The sequence below is a fragment of the Acinonyx jubatus genome, chromosome C1 (assembly GCF_027475565.1).
Source record: "Acinonyx jubatus isolate Ajub_Pintada_27869175 chromosome C1, VMU_Ajub_asm_v1.0, whole genome shotgun sequence".
NCBI classification, from domain to species: Eukaryota; Metazoa; Chordata; class Mammalia; order Carnivora; family Felidae; genus Acinonyx; species Acinonyx jubatus.
Window position 1 is genome coordinate 6,905,263 of NC_069381.1, and position 21,358 is coordinate 6,926,620.

The 21,358-nt window shown below is 56.3% G+C and overlaps 1 protein-coding gene across 2 annotated transcripts in view; it reads right to left on the reverse strand.

The window, feature by feature from the left end:
• The window catches only part of CTNNBIP1 (catenin beta interacting protein 1), a 49,273-nt gene that overhangs the window by 9,202 nt on the left and 18,713 nt on the right, over nt 1-21,358 (reverse strand). The window contains exons 1-4 of one of the 2 annotated variants that reach the window (XM_015083134.3): nt 17,278-19,844; nt 17,060-17,144; nt 11,818-11,936; nt 11,140-11,230 (exon numbers count right to left, since the gene is read on the reverse strand). In XM_015083134.3, coding sequence (XP_014938620.1) covers nt 11,140-11,230; nt 11,818-11,913 — 187 coding nt within the window. In that variant the 5' untranslated portion in view covers nt 11,914-11,936; nt 17,060-17,144; nt 17,278-19,844. Of the gene's footprint in view, nt 1-11,139; nt 11,231-11,817; nt 11,937-17,059; nt 17,145-17,277; nt 19,845-21,358 lie in introns of those variants that run through there. The other variant, XM_027060481.2, reaches the window with a different exon arrangement.

Below are 21,358 nucleotides of genomic sequence, written 5' to 3' on the forward strand. Positions count from 1 at the left end.
CGAGCCCAGACCCGTGCCTCCCGCCCCCCCAATGCCCCACCCTGGTCTACGGCTTGGCCCTGATGTCTCCCCGGTCCCATGGCTCGCCTGCTAAGGAAAGCAGGGCCAAGGCGCTGGTGAGAACACAGCTCCCTGAACCAGGGCAGGGCACCCAACCCACGTCCAATGCCAGCTTTGCCCCTTTAACAGAGTCTAGTCAAGTGACTGGGCAGAGAAAAATGACAACTATGCAGGAGCTTAGAAAAGGGAAGCTGGCCCCTCGCTGGGGGCGGGAGACAGACAATGGGCTCACTAGTCTGTTTGCAAACTCAGGATGAATTCGCACCAGCAGAGTCAAAAGCCCAGAACAGGCTCCACACCAGCACCAGCACCGGCCTCAGCCATGTGCCGGCTCACTGAAGGCATCTGCACCTTGCCATCAAGACAGGGGACAGGAGGCAGGGGCAGGGTGTATGGAGAAAGCCCCAGGGGCACACAGACAACCCCCAGTGGCTGGAGAATCATTCTTGCTAACTGAGGCTCTCACATCGAGTCTCTCGAAAGGTCTTTTCAGCAATACCTAAGCGCCTCCGCCTGCTTCCTGAATTGCCGGCACACACTCCCATCAGCCGTGTGTTTCCAGCCTGGTGGGTGATAACGGGTGACAAAGAACAGGAAACAGGCGGCCACGGCCCTGAGGTGCAGAGTGGATGTGGACTGTTCCACAAACACGCCTGGGGTTCTCCTGCTCGTGCCCCTCACTCTTTTCCAAGGAAGGGGGAGCTCAGTCTTGGAAAGGCACGGACCCTGGGGCTCAAGCTTTGGGACGGACGAGGACTGCTCTGGAAACCACCCGCCCTCTCCAGGAGGGACCTTGCCCAGAGAGACAGGCACTGGGGAAGGAAGGGACGGGCCTCGGCCGCTGCGATGCGCTGACCGTGTAGTCCCTGCCTGGATTCCGCCAGAGCACCCGGCTGCAGGGGGCCAGAGCTCTCCTAGCTCTGGATGCTGCAAAGTCCACCTCAGAACCAGTACTCAAAGGTGGACGGGGAGGAAAAACCGCTCTTAGGGCAGACCCGGCCTAGAAACTGGCACATGGCGTGAAGAGCCTCGCCCAGCTCCCAAAGGCGGCCGGCCCTGGGCCCTACAGTGCAGGCACAGCCCTGCACAGACGCCACCGGATAAAACGGGGGACTCCCAGAAGCAGCATCAGTCCCTGGCAGGGGCATCCGCATCGCCCAACTCAGAGCCATGAGCTCTCGCAAGCCCAGCCTCCCCCTGTCATGGGGCGGGGCTCCCCTGCACCCCTCTCTGGGCAGAGCTTCCTAGGACTACTCGGGTTCAGATGTTCTGGGGTCAGGGAGCTCCTGACCTCCTGAGGGGCCCAAACACCTTCCTAATAAGACTGAACAACTAGGGACTGAAAAACTCAGAAACGCAACCCTGAAACCCCGGAGGCTCCCGACTGCCGTGGCTCCCGGAAGCGAGAGACAGCGCAGGAAACTCACTTGGGCTGAGGGCTTCACGACAGTCCGGGGAGTCCGACCTGCCAAGCCCCGGCCACACGGCTGACGGGCTAGAGAGGAAACACGAGCGCATGCTCCGGAGTGTCGGGGCAACTCCCACCTCCCCTGTCTGCCTCTGGGGTTGGGGCCCCGGTACTTCCTCCTTAGCCCGTGAGCCTGCCATCAGTACTAACTACCTGCTAACTAGCTAGCTAACTAACTAGCTAACTAGCTGCTACCGAGCTACCTGAAACTGCAGCGGCTCAGCTACCAGCTGCGAGCCAGGCAGCAAAGCTCCTGGGGAAACAGGTCCCAGAGCCGCCTCCAAGAGGGAGCGTTTCCACACGATGAGGCTCCCACACCACCTCCTCTCCTCCCAGACAAACCCGCTGGGTGGCAGGCGCTGTTTTTAGCAGCGGCAGCCTAGGAACCCCGGGGGTTCTATACATCTCAGCTCTGATGCCTCAAGTTCCCAGGGGATGGCTTTTACCTAGAGGCAGCATGATACTGGTTGCCATGGGGACAGCGGCCACAGATCCACGAAGGTCTCAGCAGCCAAAGCAGGCTCCGGGCTTGGTGGCACCTACTGGGCTCCCGGCTGACAACCACCAGGCATCCAGGCTGCCAGAAGGTGAGCACACGGCACCAGACGTGGGACTGGCTCCTAGCAGAGGCGCTGGGCCTCCCGCCCAGCCAGGGAGGGCCTCTCGGGGCTTGGGCTCCCTCAGTGGACCCCAGCACCCCGGGACCTGGGCCTGGGTCTGACCCTGCCCACCTGGGCAACGTATCTGCACATCTACCTTGGTTTTCTCATCTGCGAATTGTGATAAACTGCACCCATCCACCCATCTGACCGGCCAGGATAATGTCTGCGTCAGATAGCATCATAAACAGCATCTTGTGGGGTCACTACTTGGAGTTCTAGCTCCCTCAAACCCACCTCTGCCCCTCCCGCCCTTCCACACCCCCCGCTGAGCCCAACACACACACACACACACACACACACACACACACACACACACACGCCCTACCTCTGGGGCTGTTTTCCAGGTGAGGTACTTGTTGGTCAAATTCTTTGGTCTCCCAGAATGTAAGCTCTCCCGGACCGGAGAGCTTGGCTATGCGCAGAAGGGACAAAATCTGGGATGAGCGGGTGCAAGGGGTCAGGACCGACCAGGTCTTCGACCAAAGCCCTGGTATATTCTCAAATCCTAGCGGGCATCACAATCACCTTGGGGGCTTATTTCAAATGCAGACTCCCAGGCTCCCCTGGCAGGCATTCTGATTCAGGAGGGCTTGGGTGGGGCCCAGGAGCCTGCATTTTTAATAAGCACCCTCGGCGCTCCAGGTGTGGTGGTCCCTGGCCGGCACTCCAAGAACCCATTGCTACAGACTGTCCCTGGAGCCCCACCCAACCCCAAGCTGACATCCCTGCTCCGCCAGCATCTGAAAGAGACCTCTGTGCCCCCACTTCCGTTTCCTCACGGAGCCCAGGCCTGCGGCAGTCTAGCTTCCAGCCAGGGCTCCACAGAAACTGTTCAGGGGAGAGTCGCACTGACTTCTCAAATATAAGCCCCAGGGACCCTGACAGTGACCCTGCTGACAGCCCCCTCCTTTCAGAGCTGGCCGGTATCCCCCTCCCGCTGTCCTCAGTGCTGTGCTCACCGGGCTCCCTCCTCCCCTCACTCTGCCTGCCCTCCCTGCGCAACCTCCCCTGATCCCACGCCTCACCCTGGTCCACTCTCAGTCCTGTACCTGATCTCACCTTGCACCTGAGCTCAGACCTGGCTCCCACCCTTCCGGGACCCCCACCCCCCAGGCACCTCCTACTCAGAGCTCTCCCAGCAGCTGTGTGTCCCGAACTTGGCCCTGGGGCTCAAACCCCATCCCCACCTGTTCAGCCTGCCTGCAGGTTCTCGGTCCTCAATGTTCCGCCTCTGAAAAACATCTGCATCTCACAGGTGGGTGTCACTGTGACCTTCCAGCCATCTCCCTGCCTTACCCTTTGTCCTGTGACGTCTCCCCAGGGCTCACCGTAAGTGGCTCACCAGTCTCTTAGGGGGACACGAAGTCACCCAATACTCACGCTGGGCAGGCTCCAGAGGCTTCCTCCAATTTCCACGCCCTACACACATTCCCACACATCCATCAAGGCCCAGGCAAATAGCACCTTTTCTCTGTGGCTTTCTGGGTGGGTTTCCCTTCCCTTGGGATTAGTCATACTTATTTATTTTTGAGAGAGACACAGAGAGAGAGAGAGACAGCGTACGTGTGCACAAGTGGGGAAGGGGTAGGGAGAGAGAGGGAGACAGAGGATCCAAAATGGGCTCTGCATGAACCGTGAGATCATGACCTGAGCTCGAGTCGGATGCTCAACCAACTGAGCCACCCAGGAGCCCCCCTGTCCTGGTTCTAAACAATAGAACCCATTAGGCTGGTTAAAGAAGGGTCAAAGCAGCCCTTCACAGGCCAGGACTAGAACGCTGAATGGAGCAGCTGGTCCTGCACTTCAGCACATTCCTTACCCTTTCTTGGGATGCTTTTTTCTTTTTTCTGCGACACGGATTATCACATGCAAAATCCTTCTGATTGATTTTTCAGTTTGATTCTATGCATATGGGATCTTCTTTGTTCAATTTCATTATTACCAGGTTACAGACAATTCTCATGTAAGTGTTGATTAAAGTTAAAAAAAAAAAAAAAAAAAAAGAATTAGCTTCCCATCCCATAGGCTGGAATTCTCCCAGGACCTGACTATCATTTCAGTCCACACCTTGTTATCACCGAGAGCCTCTGGGAGAAGCCTTGGAGCCCCACGTGGGAAAGGAAAGAACACAGAACCCCCCGCAGACAGTCCACACTCTTGCAGGAGTCACCTCCCAGAGGCTCGGTCTACATAAGGATCCAGCAGACCCCAGCTCTGTGCCAGAAGCTGGACCAGGGGCTGAACGTGTGATTGGGAACATAGCGCAGATCCCGGTCCCAAAGGGCTCCTGCCAATGTGACAGCAGCTACACAGCAGGAAAGGTCACAGGGAGCTCCGGAGGGAGAAGAGGGGCTCAGACGGACCCTGGAAGGAGTCAGAGAGGGCTGTATGGAGGAAGCGAAAGAGCAGAAGCCGGAGGCGGTGGGAGAGGACTCCAGGAAGAGGGCTGGCTGTAGAATGGGGCCGATCGTGCCGGCACCTTGCCGGGGCGTGGAGAGTGCCAAGTAGGGGGAATGAGCGGAGGGAGGGCACTCGCTTGGTCCACCGTGAGGCCCTTGTGAGGGGTGGGCCCTCCCCTGGGGCCACTGGCTCCCTGATGGTCTGTCTGCCTGTGACCACAACTATTTTAACAAGGTTCCCAGTGCAACCCTTAGACCAAATGACCTATTTTAGGCTCTCTGGCAGTGTGCCCTGAGCAGCAGCCTTGGCTTCCAAGGGGGAAAGTCAGAAGAGCCCTGGGACAGCCCAGCTGGCTGCAGGCTAGGAACCTTCCCTGGAAAGTCTCTTGGAGAAACAGTGCCATCAGACGGAGGCTGGAACGGGCCTGAGCAGTGACTGTGCCAGCCCTGTAGCTCCCAGGGCCAACAAGAGGGGCAGTGGCAGACCAGGGGATGTCCTGGCAGGCCCCTGGGAGGAGAAGGGACAAAAGCTTCCTTAACAAAGTGAGCCATTTCCAGATAGTGCCCCGGGACTCCCGGATGAGAGCCTGTCCAAGGCACCATGTGGGGATGAGAGTTCTTATAGTCAGCTTATCACAAGCAGGCTTTGCAAAGTGCCAGTGGGGGCCTGGGATTGGCGCTCGCTGGGTGCCCCATCCCCCAGGCAGCGCCGAGGCAGGAAGAGACCAGGAGCTCTCAGAGAACCAGCACATTCATAGGCACCTTCGGGTGAAGGGCCCAGAATAAAGAGGCAGCAGAAAAGTCCAATGCTCCCCCCACACCCCGCACCTTCCTGAAATATGTTGATTGCCTAAATCACACCCATTCCTCAGATAAGATGCAGTCCTGCTGAAGAATGCACATGGCCTTAAAGCCACTCCTAGAATTTATCTTAAAGTCACTGATGAAGATGAAGATTTACAGGCAAGGATGGACGTTTGACACCTGCCACGCCCACACTGGTGGCTCCCTAAGGCCTTGAGCAGCTTACTAAACCTCTCCAGGCCGGTTTCTCCTCTCAAAAGCGAAAGCACCGAACACCTGCCTTGCAGGACTGTGGCGGGGATTCACCGGATAACCCCTTGTGTGCTTCTTGACGCAGAAGCTGGCATACAGGAAGGGCTCAATAAATGTTTGCTGCTATTGTAATTAATAGCAAAAATGAGAAATAGATGTCCCACAGGGAAGGTCTGGGCAGTGAATTCTGGGCCGCCACGTGGCTGCTTATTATGCAATCGCTAAAATCTTTTCTTGCAAATTGTTAGAAAATACTTTAAAATTACCATAAGTCGGGGTGCCTTGGTGGCCCAGGTCAAGATCTCACGGTCTGTGGGTTTAAGCCCCACGTCAGGCTCTGCGCTGACATCCCAGAGCCTGCTTGGGATTCTCTCTCTCTCTCCCTCTCTCTGTGCCCCTCCCCCACTTGCACAAACGCGCGAATGCGCTCTCACTCTCTTTCAAAATAAATAAACTTTAAAAAATTACCATAAGTAAAACATGGATGTTAAAATGGATATTAAGATGTTTATATATACCATTCAGTCCCCAATTTGTGATTGTGAATACAAGTACATTTTAATTTTTTTTAATGTTTATTTATTTGAGAGAGAGAGAGAGAGAGAGAGAGAGAGAGAGAGAGAGAGAGACGGAGTGGGGGCAGGGCAGAGATAGAAAGAGAGAGAGAATCCCAAGCAGGCTCCCTGTAGTCAGCGCAGAGCCCGATGCAGGGCTTGAACTTATGAACCATGAGATCATGACCTGAGCCGAAATCAAGAGTCGAATGCTTAACTGACTGAGCCACCCAGGCAACCCGACAAACATAGTTTTAAAAGGTTGACAGGGAACTGAGCAGAAGGTAACAGTGATCGTAGCTTGCGGTAGGATTCAATTGTTCAGGTTTCTCTGCTGCTCCTGCCTTTCCCCAGTTTTCCTCAATGACTATGCATTATTCCATAACCAGGAAAAGGGATCGGTACGTGTTATGGAGACAGTAGCACCGGTGATAAAAAGGGAATGAGCTCAGCATTCTGTCCAGCCCGCTCTTCGGAAGCTACAGCTCTCGACCCCCACACCTACAGCTGGGCTTCCTCAGAAAGGTGACCTTTCCCGAGGGGTACTGATCTCTGGCTCAAAGTCAGTCCTGCCTGGTTGTAGGGTCTGCTCGGTCACCCTCGGGGAGCAGGAGACAACACTCAGATTGGCTCCACGTTCTTGCCTTTCTGGGGGATGGTGGGCTCTCCGACCCAAAGAGAGCCTGGCCCATTCATTTGTCCAAGCGTGCACTGGGCCTCGGTTGGGGGGGGGGGGGGACGCAGCCCCAGAAATACAAGGTGGGAAGCCATAGTCCCAAGCTCAAGGGTCTCGGGATTGCTCAAGAGACGACCAGGAGACCGTGGGAGTAGCTCAGCCAGGGTGCACGTGCAGGATGGGAATGACAAGAGGGCCTGGCCCAGCTGGCAACAGGCAGAGGAAGGCTGGGGGTCAGCGCCGGGCTCCTGGAAGCCTGGAGGCAAATGCGGAGGCGCCAAGGCCAGCCTGAGACAGAAGTTGAAAGCCACTGGCTCTGGCTGTTTCCGGTGCGTGAGGTCAAGTGTCAGGGAGTCCCGCTCATCATGCTAGCGGGCTGGACGTCATCCACAAGGCAGCATTTTAAGTCAGGACAAGACCTGCTGAGCCAGGGGTGGGAAGTGCACTGGAGGGACAAGGTGAGGAGTCACGATGCCAGGAACTGTTTGCAGCGATCAAGACAAAAATGAATATGTGCTCTGAACAAAACGAGGGTTCAAACCAAGACGGAGAAGACAGAGCAGATTTGAGGAGCCTTAAGGCAAGAGAATCACAAGGACTTGATAATTTGCTAGATACTTGGGTCTTCGAAGAGGAGTCCCCAGGGCCATGGAGTTTTGGTGATACATCCATCACGACCGAGAATACAGGTAGAAGAATAGATTCGGTGGGTCGAGTGTGAATCTGGATCTGAGCGTGGGTTGCCTGTGGCCAGACGATCAGTAGGGAGTTGCACGTAAAGTTCTGGGGGGTCAGGAGAGGGTCTGGGCTGAGGGTGTGTGTTTGGAGGGCGTTGACCAGAGCATGTGAGACCCCCAGGGGGAGGTGTGACAGAGAGGAAGGCAGAATGTCGAGGGCACCAGGGTGGTGTGAGAAAAGGAGCGCTCAGGGGAGGTGAGCAGAGGGGGCAGAAGTAGGGCCTGGGGGGACGGAGAGACAGAAAGACAGACAGGTGTATCACAGAGGACGGGGGAAGGGAAGGAGGGCTTCCAGGAGGAGGCTGTCGTGAGTGGTCTCAGACCAGCAGAGGCCAGCCAGGCCCACACAGCACGGCCTCTGGCACCAGCGAGGGCCCGGCAGATCCTGCACACATGTTCACCAGGGGAAGACCAGGGAGGCGGGAGGCCCGGGCGTGGGGCTAGGGATGCCCAGCCCACTCTTGTCTCTGGGGCCAGGGAGGGCAAGCAGTGCCCCCAATACCAGACCCCTCCAGCCCCAGAGGGGAAGCGTGTGCGAGTCTAAAGACAGTAGACCAATGCAGAGCTCTGTCCCTTTGGTCCGAGGCCCCCAGAGGGGAGCTGAAGGAGACTTTGCTCTCTGTGGAGGAGAGCTCTGGGCATTTGCTGAGACACAGCGCCACCTCGTGGCAGGAGGAGCTCACACCAGATTTCTGTCCGACTGTCTCCCCCACCACCCTGACTGCTCCCAGGCCTTTGAGGGGTCTTTTATGCTGGGATCCCAGGCACTGGAAGCAGTGATCCAGGGCTTTTACCACTTGGACAGCACCTGGGCCCCTGACAGCGGCATCTCTGCGGCACCAGCTGAGGTCGGCCCTGCCAACAGATGAGGTGGGCAGGCTAGAATTTTAGCCAAGACTGTTTGGCCCCACGGTGTGGGCAGACATGCAGGGTCCTGCTCTCAGGGTTGTGCCCCCACAGTGCGAGAGACTGTGCCGAGAACTGTTTTGTTGTGCATTTGTGTGCGGGGTCCTTAGGGGCACAAAATACATGACGCTCTTCCGGCACTGCTGCCCACCCTCCTCTTACACAGGCCACGGGAATCCTCAGGACTTTCTGCAGCGTGTGTTTTCCTGTTTGGTTCAGCTCAGAGGTAACCGCGGGGAGCCGGGGCAGTATGCAGGGAACTCCAACAGCAGAGAGCCCCCCCAGCCACCAGCATCCCCAGAGACCCTCCTCTGGGTCCCGTTGCAGCTTCAGCAGCCTGTTCCCTGGGAGATGTATCTGAGGCCTGCCTGGCTGTCCCGTGGACACCCCTCACCGAGGAGGGCCCAGATTCTGGGGTCACCCTCACAGGCCACAGTTCACTCCTGATGGCCCAGATGCTTTAGGGCATGTGAGGTCACCATGGGCTTAACTCCACAGAGTTCATTTTTATTCTCAACTGCTGGCTTAGCTAGGCAAGATGGAGGGTTCCCTTAATGCTTTTTAGAAACTTCCCCGTTTTGGGGCACCTGGGTGGCTCAGTCGGTGAAACGTCCGACTTCGGCTCAGGTCATGATCTCACAGTTCATGAGTTCAAGCCCCATGTTGGGCTCTGTGCTGACAGCTTACAGCCTGGAGCCTGCTTCGAATTCTCTGTCTCCCCCTCTCTCTGCTCCTCCCCCGCTCATGCTCTGTCTCTCTCTCCTTCAAAAATAAAAATAAAAACATTAAAAAAAAAAAAAAAAAACTTCCCCATTTTACAGAAGAAACGTATGTGCAATGTTAAAAAATTAGTCTTACGAAAATGTGTGACTTGGAAAGTTAAAGTCCTTTATATAGACAGTTCTACCCACATCAAAATTCTCTATTAACAGCCTGGTATATGTTCTTCCAGCTTTTTTTCCTACACATGTACACGTGTGAGTGTATGTGTGTCGGGGGGTTGTTTTCTACATTGACATACAGTTCTATAACTTATTATGATTTTTTCCATTAACAGCATTTTACTAGAGGCATTCTTATCACCGGCCCAAATTCTGGTTGATTCAGTGACCTAAAACTGGGGTGGGAGAAAATGTGACGTCCTAGGAACCCAGAAGCCTGAGGGTTTCAGGGAGATATGGTTCAAGAGCCTGGGGGCGAAGGGGGAACCGTGCTAGAAACCCAGATCAGCTGTGGATAACAAAGGATGTCTCCCTTCTGTCCTAGTCGGAAGAGCGTGTGACTCTCGACCCCGGTGTCATGAGTTCGAGCCCCATGATGGGTGTAGAGATTACAGATTACTTAAATTATATATATATAAATATATATATATTTGTACGTTTATATGATAAAAGAAAAGAAAAAAAAGAAAGGATCCCTCCCAGAAGCCAAACCCCCGAAGGGCAGACCCCGCCCCTAACCGTCGGTATACAGCAGGCTGTGGCACGAATGTGGCCCAGGCAGGTTGTGCTCAGCAAGTGGCTGTCCCAATTTGCTGCCCGAGCTACTGGGACACCCTGTACGTTTCTGCTGAGTTGGGTGCACAGGCCAGGTGACACCCGGCGTCAGAGCTGGAGAACTGGGCCCTGCGCCAGAGCTGAGGCCTATGATATCCAGGAGAGCAGGGACTGCTTCGAGACAGGCGGTCTTGCGTGCTACACCTGCTCTCCTCCTTGGCCCCACGGGTCAGCACACGCCCCTCGTCGCCCTGCTGCCAGGAGCCAGGTCACATCTGACACCCCACAGGCCACACAATTTTATGGCAAATATTTCCAACTAAGCGAAAAAATAAAAGGAAAGGACGAGATGGAAGTGCTGGTCGGGATGCCGTGGGCTACGGGGTCGGGCAAGCCTTTCAGATGACAGAGCCCACAAGCACTCAGCAGCCCCCTGCCGCTCCAGGACGGGCAGTGACAAGTTTGCATCCTGAGCCCTCTGGCGACTGGCTGTAAGACCAGGGCGACCACTTACGGGCTTCCGAACCCATTTCCTTGCCCGTTAAGCGCAAGTAATACAACCAGTAGCTGCCCACGATAAAATGAAACTATGTGTATCCAGCATTCACCATGTGCCTGCTGGACAATAAATACTTAAATGTTTCCCACTCCCATTATTACGATCGGGTGAGGGCACCCAGAAAAGAAAGAGCTCCCTCAGGCAGATGGACAGCTCGGGCACTCAGAGCCATCGCGGCCTTCCGGCTGGGTGCAGCCAGGAACACACCAGCTCCCCGCACAACCGGTGCCTAGGGCAGGTCCTAGCAGGTGAGGCTGGTTTCACGCTCTCCCTGGACAGGGTGCTGGGTGGGCAGGGGTCAAGCCAAAGGCTGAGGAAATGCAAAAACCAGAGGCCCCGGACATCTCCATTTCTTGCCTCCCCCGGGCCTAGAAAGGACTCCCACCATTACCTGATTGGGTCCTCGGCTCCCACCCCGGGAAAGAGATGGGCCCAGGCCTGGGCCTCGGCTCTGGGGACGGGAGGCAGCCGCCCTCCCTTGCCTGCCCCAGGAGCTACGTTTTCTCCAGAAAACCCAACTAGGCGCCTCTGGGAAGGGCATGCGGGGCGCCCTGGCCGGGACTCACCCTGGTCGATGGAGTGCTGGGGCAGCTGGCTGAGCTGGCTGTTGACCACCCCCGCGTAGGTGCGCAGAAACTCCTCCTCGCTGGCCGTCAGCTGCAAGGGTGAGACAGCCACTGTGAGGGGCAGTGCACATCGGCTCCCAGAAGGTACCTGCTCCTGTAATCCCCGGGCCCCTGTTCCTGACTCTTGACCCTTCAGTTCCAGAGCGAGCACCCTCTGACCCCACCCCAAACCTGGTCCATGGGCCCACAGGCCTTGCCACTCGGATCAGATCTGAGACTGGGTTCCAGTGCAGCACGGGGCCAGGAGGAAGCCCAGGCCCTGCCCGGGGAGCCCATCCCTTTCTTTCTGAACAGTGCTGCCCTCTCAGTGCCCGTCCTGCCCAGCGCCCCTTGGACACCTCCCAGGGAGACGGGAGGGCGGGAAGGTCAGGGCCTTTAGGGCTCACACCCACCTGGCCCAGGCTCAGCACGGGGATGGGAAGACTGTCCCAGCGGTACCCCTGGAGCTGGACAGGAAGGGCTCTCAGTGGCATGAATCAGCCACAGAGCCAAACCACAAGCCCAGCATCCCCCTCCGCAGACCACAGCTGCCACAGGACATGGCTGTAGGCCCTCTGCTCTGCCCACGGCAGCACCCTCCCTGCAGGACCCGTTGCTTGGCACCCCAAAGGCACTCACATTTGATCCCATCTTCCTCAGCATGAGCAGCACTCGGACCTTCTGCTGAATGTACATGTCCTCCGGACTCTTCCCGGGAGCCCCCTCGCGGTTCATTCCCTGGCCAGCCCTGGGGACTCCTGCGGAGTGAGGAGAGGCACTGAAGCGGGCTTCAGGACGAGACCCACCAGACACAGACTGGGTGCTGGGCAGGAGTGGTCAGGCAGCCCACAGTGCTGCAGGGTCTCGCTTCTGAGAGCCCAGAGCAGGTGGCGAGTTGCCTGTTCCTCCCTCACCCCCACCGGCCCCAGGCAGCCAGACTGAGCAGCTAGATCCCGGAGCAGGCGCTGGCGGCCAGCACCCTCTGCGAGGAGCTGTCAGGCCCAGGGAGTCTAAGCTGACCCAGACTTCTGGCCAGCTCGACCTTCCAGCCCCCCCCCCACCCCCCCCAGCAAGAGCCCTGCTATCAGCCACAGGGGATGTGCTGAATGAAGCCCTAAGTGTCCCAGGTTTTCCAAGCATGCAACTTCTAGAAGGAGCAAAAGTGACACGACCAGAAGCAACCAGCTGGCGCCTCTGGCTGGAGAAACCATGAGATCAGTACTGAGCCCCAAGGCCTGGGCAGCCCCCTCAGCAGAAGCCCCTGACGAATTCAAGAGGCCAGCTCCTGGGCCGGGCTCCAAGGAGTCCCTCGATGGGGACAGGCAGGCCCGGGCTGTGGGGCACAGACGCCCACCTGAGCTCACTGCCGTCACGCGCGCATGCCCACCCCACCTGTCAGAGGGCAGCTCCTGAGGGCGGCACCTGTGTCTGGGTACAGCAGGGACCCAACCTGCAGAGAGGTCCCAGGAGAGCCGTCCCAGGGTCTCCTCACTCTAGGAGGAGCCGGCAGAGAGGAAGCCGGGCGTGGAGGGGTTTGGGTTACAGGCTTGTAACTCCTGGATGAGTCAGAAATAACGCAGCAGCTGGTGGGGGTGGAGCCTCAGCAGCCCCGCTGCCAAGGAGCTGCTCTCGGGGGACCCAGGGAGCCTGGCTCGCGAGCCAAGGACACTCCTCACGCCGCCCATCCTCGGGGGCCAGCAAGCCCTGGACCAGCAGGCTCTCCCAGGCAGTCCTGCTCTCCGGGCAAAGGGCAGACTCAGAAATGTGCCAGAGTCCTGGGCAGCAGCCTCCCTGGAGGTCCCTGTCAAGTGTCCAGTCCCCATAAGCTACCAGGGGCTCTGGTCCTAAAAGTCCACACAACAGGCTCAAAAGCTGGCAGGCTGGGGCTAAAGGAGTGGCTGTATACTTGAGGTAGCAGGTCTCCTTCTGGGGCCTTCCTCTCCCCACTGAAGCCCCAGACGACCCATTGTACTGTCTACCCACCTGACGCCCCCTCTGGGCTCAGAAAAGAGCCCAGTGAGCGCTGGTAACCAGGAAAGAGGGGTAAGCCATGTCAAGTGGGTCTCTGATGGGAGCCCGGGTCTGGGACATCACTGCTTCTCACACTGACCCCTTTTCACTTCCTCCCACTGCACTACCCCAGAGTGCTCATGAGGCCTGCTTCTCCTCATGCCTCCCCTCACGCTCTGCCTTCCTGACCCCAGGCTATTTCTAGAACATGCCAAGAAGCTCTTTCCCCCAGCAGGCTTTGCACTGGGTGTCCCCTGAGCCTGGACTGGCTTATTTTCACCCTTCAACTTGCTTAAAGACGCCTTCCCCGGGAACCTTCCCTGACAGCATAGCTGAAGCAGGTTCTGTGTCCCACACCCCCTACACCCACTCGGTCACATAGCCCGGGCTCGTTCCCATTTTCTGGAAGTGCCCTGCTGGAGTACTTGCTTATTGTCTCTCCCCTGCCAGACTTGAAGGCCAGGGCCCGCCTAGCTCACCCTATCCTCCACAGCTCAGCACCGTGCCTAGCATGCACTTAATAGACACCACCCAGTTGGCTGAATGGAAAAATCGAGACAGCCCGTGGTGTGCAAGTGTCCCTCTCTCTCTAATACCCACGCTGATTTAGGGCCAAATGTCACCGTGTTGAAACAGACCAAAGTACCCAATCCAGTCTGCACAACCAAACTGAGCCTTGACAAAGGACTTCCATTCGAGCAAGTGGAGTGCCTTGGGCCACGGTGCTCCCCAGAGGACTTCTGAAACACTCCACAGAGCTTTCAAACGGGGAGTCAGGGCTTCGGGGAGTGAAAGTCTCCCACCTCCGTCCTGTGTCCAAGGACTAGTGGTCAGTTTGCTCTCTCCTTGTGAAAGACAGCACTGAAGTACAGGGACCAGCCACTAGGTGTCACCGTGTACAAAAGAACCAGAATTCCAGTGAGTTTCCGCGCCTACCCCCTCCCCGACTCCCCAACAGGCCCATTTGGTTCCAGCTCTTACCGTGATCCTAGGTCACAAACCACACCCCAGTCCCAGGTCCCAGAGCAAGATCTATCCATCACTCCGGGGCCAGCTCTGCCGAGGCAAGGATATGTATCTGGTTTTGCTGAGCATCCCAGAACGTAGGGGTCCTGGCTGCCCAGTGACTGGGAACCCCTTCCTCACTGTCCTTTCCTGACGGGCCAAGCTTCCACCAACAGAGATGCAGCCTCAGAACCCACAGGAGTGGATCAGTGTGAGCGTGACCATGAGCTTGAGTGAATCAATTTACACCGTCTGTTTTTACAGAATTTTGCTCTGTCCAACAATCCTACCCCTTGCATCTTGTACAGATCAATCCCATTCCGCGGTCTTCTGCCATGGTAGCCCCGCTGTCTGGGGGACCTCCCACATTCATATTATGATTACTGGGGGGGGGGGGGGTACACCACCCAGTCGTGGGCCCGGGGTGTCGGTGGGGCCTGAATGGGTCTCTGGGGCCAGGCTACTCCCAATTCAGCACGCTTCCCTGGCAAAGCCTCTTCTTGCTTTGGGGAAGACCGTTGTCGTTTCCCCAAATTCTGGTTTTCTGGTATTCTTTGAGCTCTACTATTGAGCTGATTCTGCCGGGCCGCTGCACAAGCGGAATGCGCCCAGGGCTGGATCTAGGGCGGAATGTAGCCACGAGCACCCTGCAATCCTAACAGACTAGAACATCACGACTGGTTTACGTGGTTCCGTCCTAAACAGAAACTGCATCAGAGGTGGCAATGTGAAGAAAATTAATAATTGAAGAGAGAAAATCAGGGGCGCCTGGGGGGCTCAGTCGGTTAAGCGTCCGGCTTCGGCTCAGGTCGTGATCTCACGGTCTGTGAGTTCGAGCCCCGTGTCGGGCTCTGTGCTGACAGCTCGGAGCCTGGAGCCTGCTTCGGATTCTGTGTCTCCCTCTCACTCTGCCCCTCCCCCACTCATGCTCTATCTCTCTCTCTCTGTCTCTCAAAAATAAACATTTTTAAAAAATTAAAAAAAAAAAAAAAAAGAAGAGAGTAAATCATAATCAGTCCCAAAACACATCCATTTCAGTCACTGATATGCTACAAGTATATTAAAGGGTGTTTGGGTCTGGTGCCTATCCAAGCAAACACGCTCTTAAATTTTCATCACAGATCTGACAAGTATCAGATTAATTTCATTTGAAAATTCTTACGCTCCCCTGTAGGGATGAAGAACTGGTCTCCATTAAAATGTGTTTGAATCACGTGAGTCTAAACCGCAACTAATTTAGACCCAGTAGTTATTCAGTCCTCAGCGGTGAGAGGCAAAAGTAATGATGCTTCTCACTAATGGCCTCCCAGCTAGCTCTGTAGGCGTCCCATCGTCTACAGTGCTGATACTTCCATTCTAGATCCTCAGAAAATGTCTCAGTGTCAACCGCCCAAGTCAGAGACAGACCTGCTCCCTCCCCTAAGACACTACCATTATGGAAGCTGCCTAGGGAGAAGCATAGAGGGGCCAGAAAATGGAAAACAGGAAGACACAGGAAACCATCAAGTCCCCAAATGAATGGTGAGGGCGCAGGCCTGTGGCCATAGATCATGCTGCAGGTATCCACGGTTATGTAAAAAGTGGGCACGATTCCAGAAAATCACAGCTGGTGGGCACAAATGCAGTTCAGACACCAAGGTACGTACGTTCAATGCAGACGCACAGACACATTCCCCACCACACCCTGCACGTTCCTGTTGGTGCGGAGCCCGCATCTCGGTTGAAAGGAGTCTGACAGGGAGAGGATAGTGGGGCAGGGGCTCCCAGCCACTGGGAGGGATCCGCACGAAGTGACAAATGTGGCCCGTGGCTTAGGCAACACTGCGTTCCGTGGGAGACATGGAGGGCATACGTTAAGAGAGCACGCTCCTGCCCTGCTCTGCAAGGACCTGACCTCTGGCTGCACACGGTCTCCAGCTGTGAAGCGGCTGCCGGCACTTGAGATGGGTCATGGTGCAGGAGGAGTCCCAGAGCAGGAGGGCTGAGGGTTCTGTGCAGCAGTCAGACCCGTTCTGATAAACAGCTTTGAGAGGGGGCCTCCCTTTGACAGGTATGTGTGGCCCTCGGTACAAACACAGCCACCTGCACTCATTTTTATTTATAAACTTGCAGCTCGTGCTGTTTGAACACCCACATTTATAAAACTGGCATATACATTTATACCTGGGGTGGTCTTACACCTGCCTGGAGAATAGTGGGTAACCTCAGTCTGGGCCAGCCAGCAAGAGCGTCCCTGACCCACACAAGCCACCTCTGCTCCATGGGTTCCAGCACTTGCCTTTCGTTCAACCCATTTTTTTTTTTTTTAGGTTGTGGTACATTTTGGGGCGCCTAGGAGGCTCAGTCGGTTAAGCATCCGACTCTTGGTTTCAGCTCAGGTCAAGATCTCACCATATCGTGAGTTCGAGCCCCGCATCGGCTCTGCGCTGACAGGGCGGCACCTGCTTGAGAGTCTCTGTCTCCCTCTCTCCGCCCCTCCCCGACTCGTGCTCCCTGTCTCTCTCAAAATAAATAAACTTTTAAAAAAAGTTGCGATATATTTTAAGTGCTTGCATTTAAAAAATGTACATTTACATTTATACAATGTTCACGTTGCATAAAATTACAATGTATCATTGCGTGATTCCCAGAACTTAACACACGATATTAATTCAGAGACTGTACACATCCTAGCCTAAGCGACAGAGCGACAGAGCGGTAGCACAGCCCTGACGGGAAGAACCCACACGGGCTGCAGAAATGAGCCAGGATCAGGCACTGCGGGGAAGGAAGCGAGATGAGCTCCCAAGCCCGGCCCCGAGACCTGCTCCCCAGCCAGCACTGCTCTAGGGCCCGTTACCAGAAGCCCCTCCCCTGGGGTCCTTACCTGCCTCTGAAAATTAACTTCAGGCAAACAGCTGCTCAACTGCGCAGGGCGGGCTGAGGCCGGGGAGAAATAGGCAGGTGCGGCCCTGTGGAAACACAGAACACAGGTCACGGGAGGAGCCGGGAGGGCCCGAAGCGGGCGCCCACGCCCCACACTGATGGGGACCTGGCGCTGGCAGGAAACGCATGGCAACGGGTTCTGTCGCAGTCCAGAAATACCTTTGTGTCTGGCCGGCCCAGGGAACCCGCACCAATGGCTCTGGGATAAGGTGCTGAGCGCAGCTAATGCCCGCCTGTCATTTCCGGCTGAAGCAGGTCACCACGCACCCTCCTTCCTTGGGTTAGTCACCAAGTCCAACTGAGAGCTGTGCTCAGAGACGTTGTCACCGGGGTGAGTCACTCCAGGGCAGCTGATGGGCAAGTCCTGAACCTGCACGAGAAGGCGTCCCACCCACCAAACAGCCCGGGCTCCACCTGCTCTGTGCTCGGACACGCATTTACGTCTGTCCTGTGCTCAGCAAGCACCTGTAGCTGCATGTGTGAACATAAACTCACCCCCCACACAACATAAAACACAGTTGTGGGTCATTTACAACCTAGCGCCTGGCCACAGGTCTACTGGCCCCAAACACACCTCTTGCAGGAATCAAAGAACGCTGCCTTCTCCTTCTCCCCTTTTGCCCGCTGACACACAACCTCACTGTTCGGGCCCTTTGCAGGTTCCCCTGGCAGGAGCACGGCCAGAGGCAGGCGGGGGCACTGGGGAGAGGTGCCCGGCCGCTCCGGCCCGGTCACCTCCTGTGCTGTGCGCACTGACCTCGGAGTCCCTGGTTACAGGCGGACCCCCAGTTTTCAGCCCCGCTGTGAGGACAGAGATCTGAGGCCAACACTTGGAGCAACCTGTTGTAAGGGAGGTGCAGGACCTCGGGGAGCAGCGAGACCCCTCTCCCACTGTCTTTCAGCAAAGAGAGATGCTCACTAGCCCAAGGGGCTGAAGAAAACGTGTTTTCCAGAGAAAGTGAGATTTCCAGAGCCTCCCCTACAGGTAGATGCTGCTCAAACCTCTGGCCTCTAGTCTGGGTCTCTCTTCAACCAGCAATGGCCCTCGGATGGAGGACCCGTCACCCACTCCTGACACTGCCTCCGCCCTCAGACTACCCCTGCGGGAACGGGCGTCTATAGCGATTAATTCTCTTTCGTTCCTCTAGATATCAAAGCATCGAAACCCCAAGGCCCCCTGGGGAAACTTCCACCCAAGTGCCCACATTCCTTCAAAAAGAGATGAGAAGACAGCCTTCTTCCACTCCTGAGGGCTTTAATTTCTTCAACTACCACAAAAGCCAATTAGCCTCCTACTGTCTGTAGGACTCGGGCCCTTCCCAGAAGCAGAGAAGAGCTTTGCATCTGTGACTTTAGGGGGAAGGCATCCACAAGCTGAGGTGATGTTCCCGATGGGACCGTCCAGGGATTCACCTCCAGCTGTTCTAGCTGCCATTTTAGGATCAGGTCGATGCCCCCATTTTACAGAGGAGGAAACTGAGGCTCAAAGTTGTGGGGGCCCCTGAGCCAGGATAAGACAGTCAGCGTGCTCCAGGGGCAGAACTGTTTCCGATCAGCTGCACAGCTGAGGTTGGTCACTGCCCTTTGGGCCCTTCATTTTGCCATCTGTAAAAAGGAAATCATGGGCTCTATCTAGCGTATCTTCCCTCGTTGGGTACAATGAGATCAGGGCCGGCTTCATGAGCTGAGGCGTAGAAGCCCCACCCTTGGTCTAAACCTCTGCTATCGCAGTCTTGAAATGCTCACTACTTTTTGAACAAGGGGCCCTGCACTGGGTCCCACAAATTATAAAGATGTTCCAGAATGAGAAAAAAGATGTCAAGGTGCCTCCCAAAACTGCCAAGGCCCCTACAAACTTAAGTAGACAGGACATTTAAAAATAATAGTAAATAAATAAATGTAGATATGACATAGACTCTAGAAGGATTCACTGGGGTGCCTGGGTAGCTCAGTCTGTCGAGAGTCCAACTCTTGATTTTGGTTCAGGTCGCAATCCCAGGGTCATGGGATTGAGCCCCGTGTCGGGTGGGCTCCATGCTCTGCCTAAGATTCTCTCTCCCTCTCCCTCTGCCCCCTCCCCTGCTTTCTCTCTCTAAAATAAAAAATAAGGGGCACCTGGGTGGCTCAGTCGGTTAAGCTTCCGACTTCGGCTCAGGTCACGATCTCGCGGTTCGTGGGTTCGAGCCCCACGTCAGGGTCTGTGCTGACAGCTCAGAGCCTGGAGCCTGCTTCGGATTCTGTGTCTCCCTCCCTCTCTCCCCGGCTCGCACTCTGTCTCTCTCTCTCTTTCTCAAAAATAAATATTAAAAAATTTTTCAATAAATAAGATAATTAAATTAAATAAAAAGGAGGGCTTACTAAAACCCTTACAGGTGTGCACAGCCCCGTGTCAGGCTCCTGGAATAGGAGACGCAAAAAGTGGGGCCGTGACACTGAGCCTGCCTTCCAGGAAGTGACCGAGTGGCTGAGGAACTCACACTACACAAAGCAGACGGAAAACGACACAAACAGTAAGCAACCACGAGCCAAAGAGGTGCGTCAGGCCAAGACCCAAACACGTCCAGAGTGCCAACTGCCGGTGATAGACCGTGCCCAGCACTGCCCCCCGCGCAGCTCAGGAGCGCCAGAAAAAGACCCGGGGCTCTGACCCGGGGTAGTAAGTGCAGAGTAAGGGAGGTGCAAAGCTCTGCGACAACACACAGGAGGGGGGACCGGCTGCCAAGAGCACCAGGGAGAGGAAACTGGAGCTGGGTCTCAAAGGATGAACAGGAGTTTGCTGGTGGAGAGGAAGGAGAAGGGCACTGAAGGCACCGGGATGGTCTCTGAGCAATTATTGAGCATCTACTATATGCCAGGCCCTGTGCTAGGTGCTGAAGACACACAGGTGAGCACAAGAGCTGTGATCTGCTTGTGGCAAGTGAGTGAGGAGGCGGATCTTAAGCCATACCCAGGTAAACGGCAAGGTGCCTCGAGGATGTGCATCTAGGAGCCTGACCGAGGCGGGAGGGGAGGCAGCCGAGGAAGTGACCCCTGAGCTGGCACCTGAACGGTGAGGAGGTGGGTGGGGGGCCATGCACACGTAAAGGTCCTGAAGCAGGAAAAGATTTGGTCTTTAAAAAACCCGGAGAGAGAAGGTGTCGGGTGAGAGGTGTCAAGGTGGGCTGGGACTGGACCACGTGGGTGTGTCCCGCGAGGGGTGAGGAGATGCGGTCAAGCAGGGGGGGCTCAGGTAAGAGTCTGAGCTTCATGAGAGGGTGCGGCTGCCGCGGGAAGAGAGGCCGGGGCCGAGCTGGACCAGGAGAGAGCAGGGGCTTGGGCCGGGGGGTGACAGAAGGGACAGCGAGGACGGGCGGCGTGGGCACAGGCGGAACTGCAGGATGGGAGCCGTGCGAGAGCGTGGACACCCCTGTGGCTGCAGGAAGGGGCGTGGGAGGCGAGCCGGCCAAGGCCTCCACGGGCCGGGCCGCAGAGAAGGCCCTGGGTGCTGCGGAGTAGAGCAGGCCATCCTGTAGATAAAGCTGCTACCAAAGTGACCATCTGCAGCGTTCTGGAGAAACGGCCACAACGTGGTGACCAACTACTCTGGGAGACACTGTGCCCTGGACGGGAGGGGCATCGTGCCCGAAGGTGAAGAATTAGCATCCTGCCGACTGAGCTTCCTGCCGAGTGGTGGGGGGGGGGGGGAGTCATTCAATCAACAAGTGTATGGAGCACCTAGTATGCATTGGGATAGATCAATGAAAATACAGTCAAAAATCCCTACGTAGTCTGGTGAGAGAGGAGAGCAGGCAAAACAAAATAAAAATCAAATCAATGGGAAATAATACAGTGCGAACAGAAGAAGGTGACCGACAGGTGCTAAAATAGATTAAAAAAAAAAAAAAAAAAACGGAGCTGGGGGAGGGGACCAGGAGTGTGGGGTGGCCAGGTGGGCCTTCCTGAGCAGAGCCTGGACAAGGTGACGGAGTGAGCCATGGGAGCCCAGAGCAGAGCTGGACGGAGGCCCTGGGGTAGGGTGTGCTGCAGGAACAGCAAGGAGGGCCACGGGAAAGGAACACACGCAAGGGGCGCAGCGCGGCGCATTAGTAGGACAGAGGAGGCCTCTGGAAAACCTGCCCTTGACCTGTAAGTAAAGGCAGTGAGTTAGAGGCATGGCCCCATCTGACTTGGGTCCGACTCAGACACGCAGAAGAGGCTGTGAGGGTGGAAGCAGGGCGAGGCCGTGGCGGGGATCCAGGCA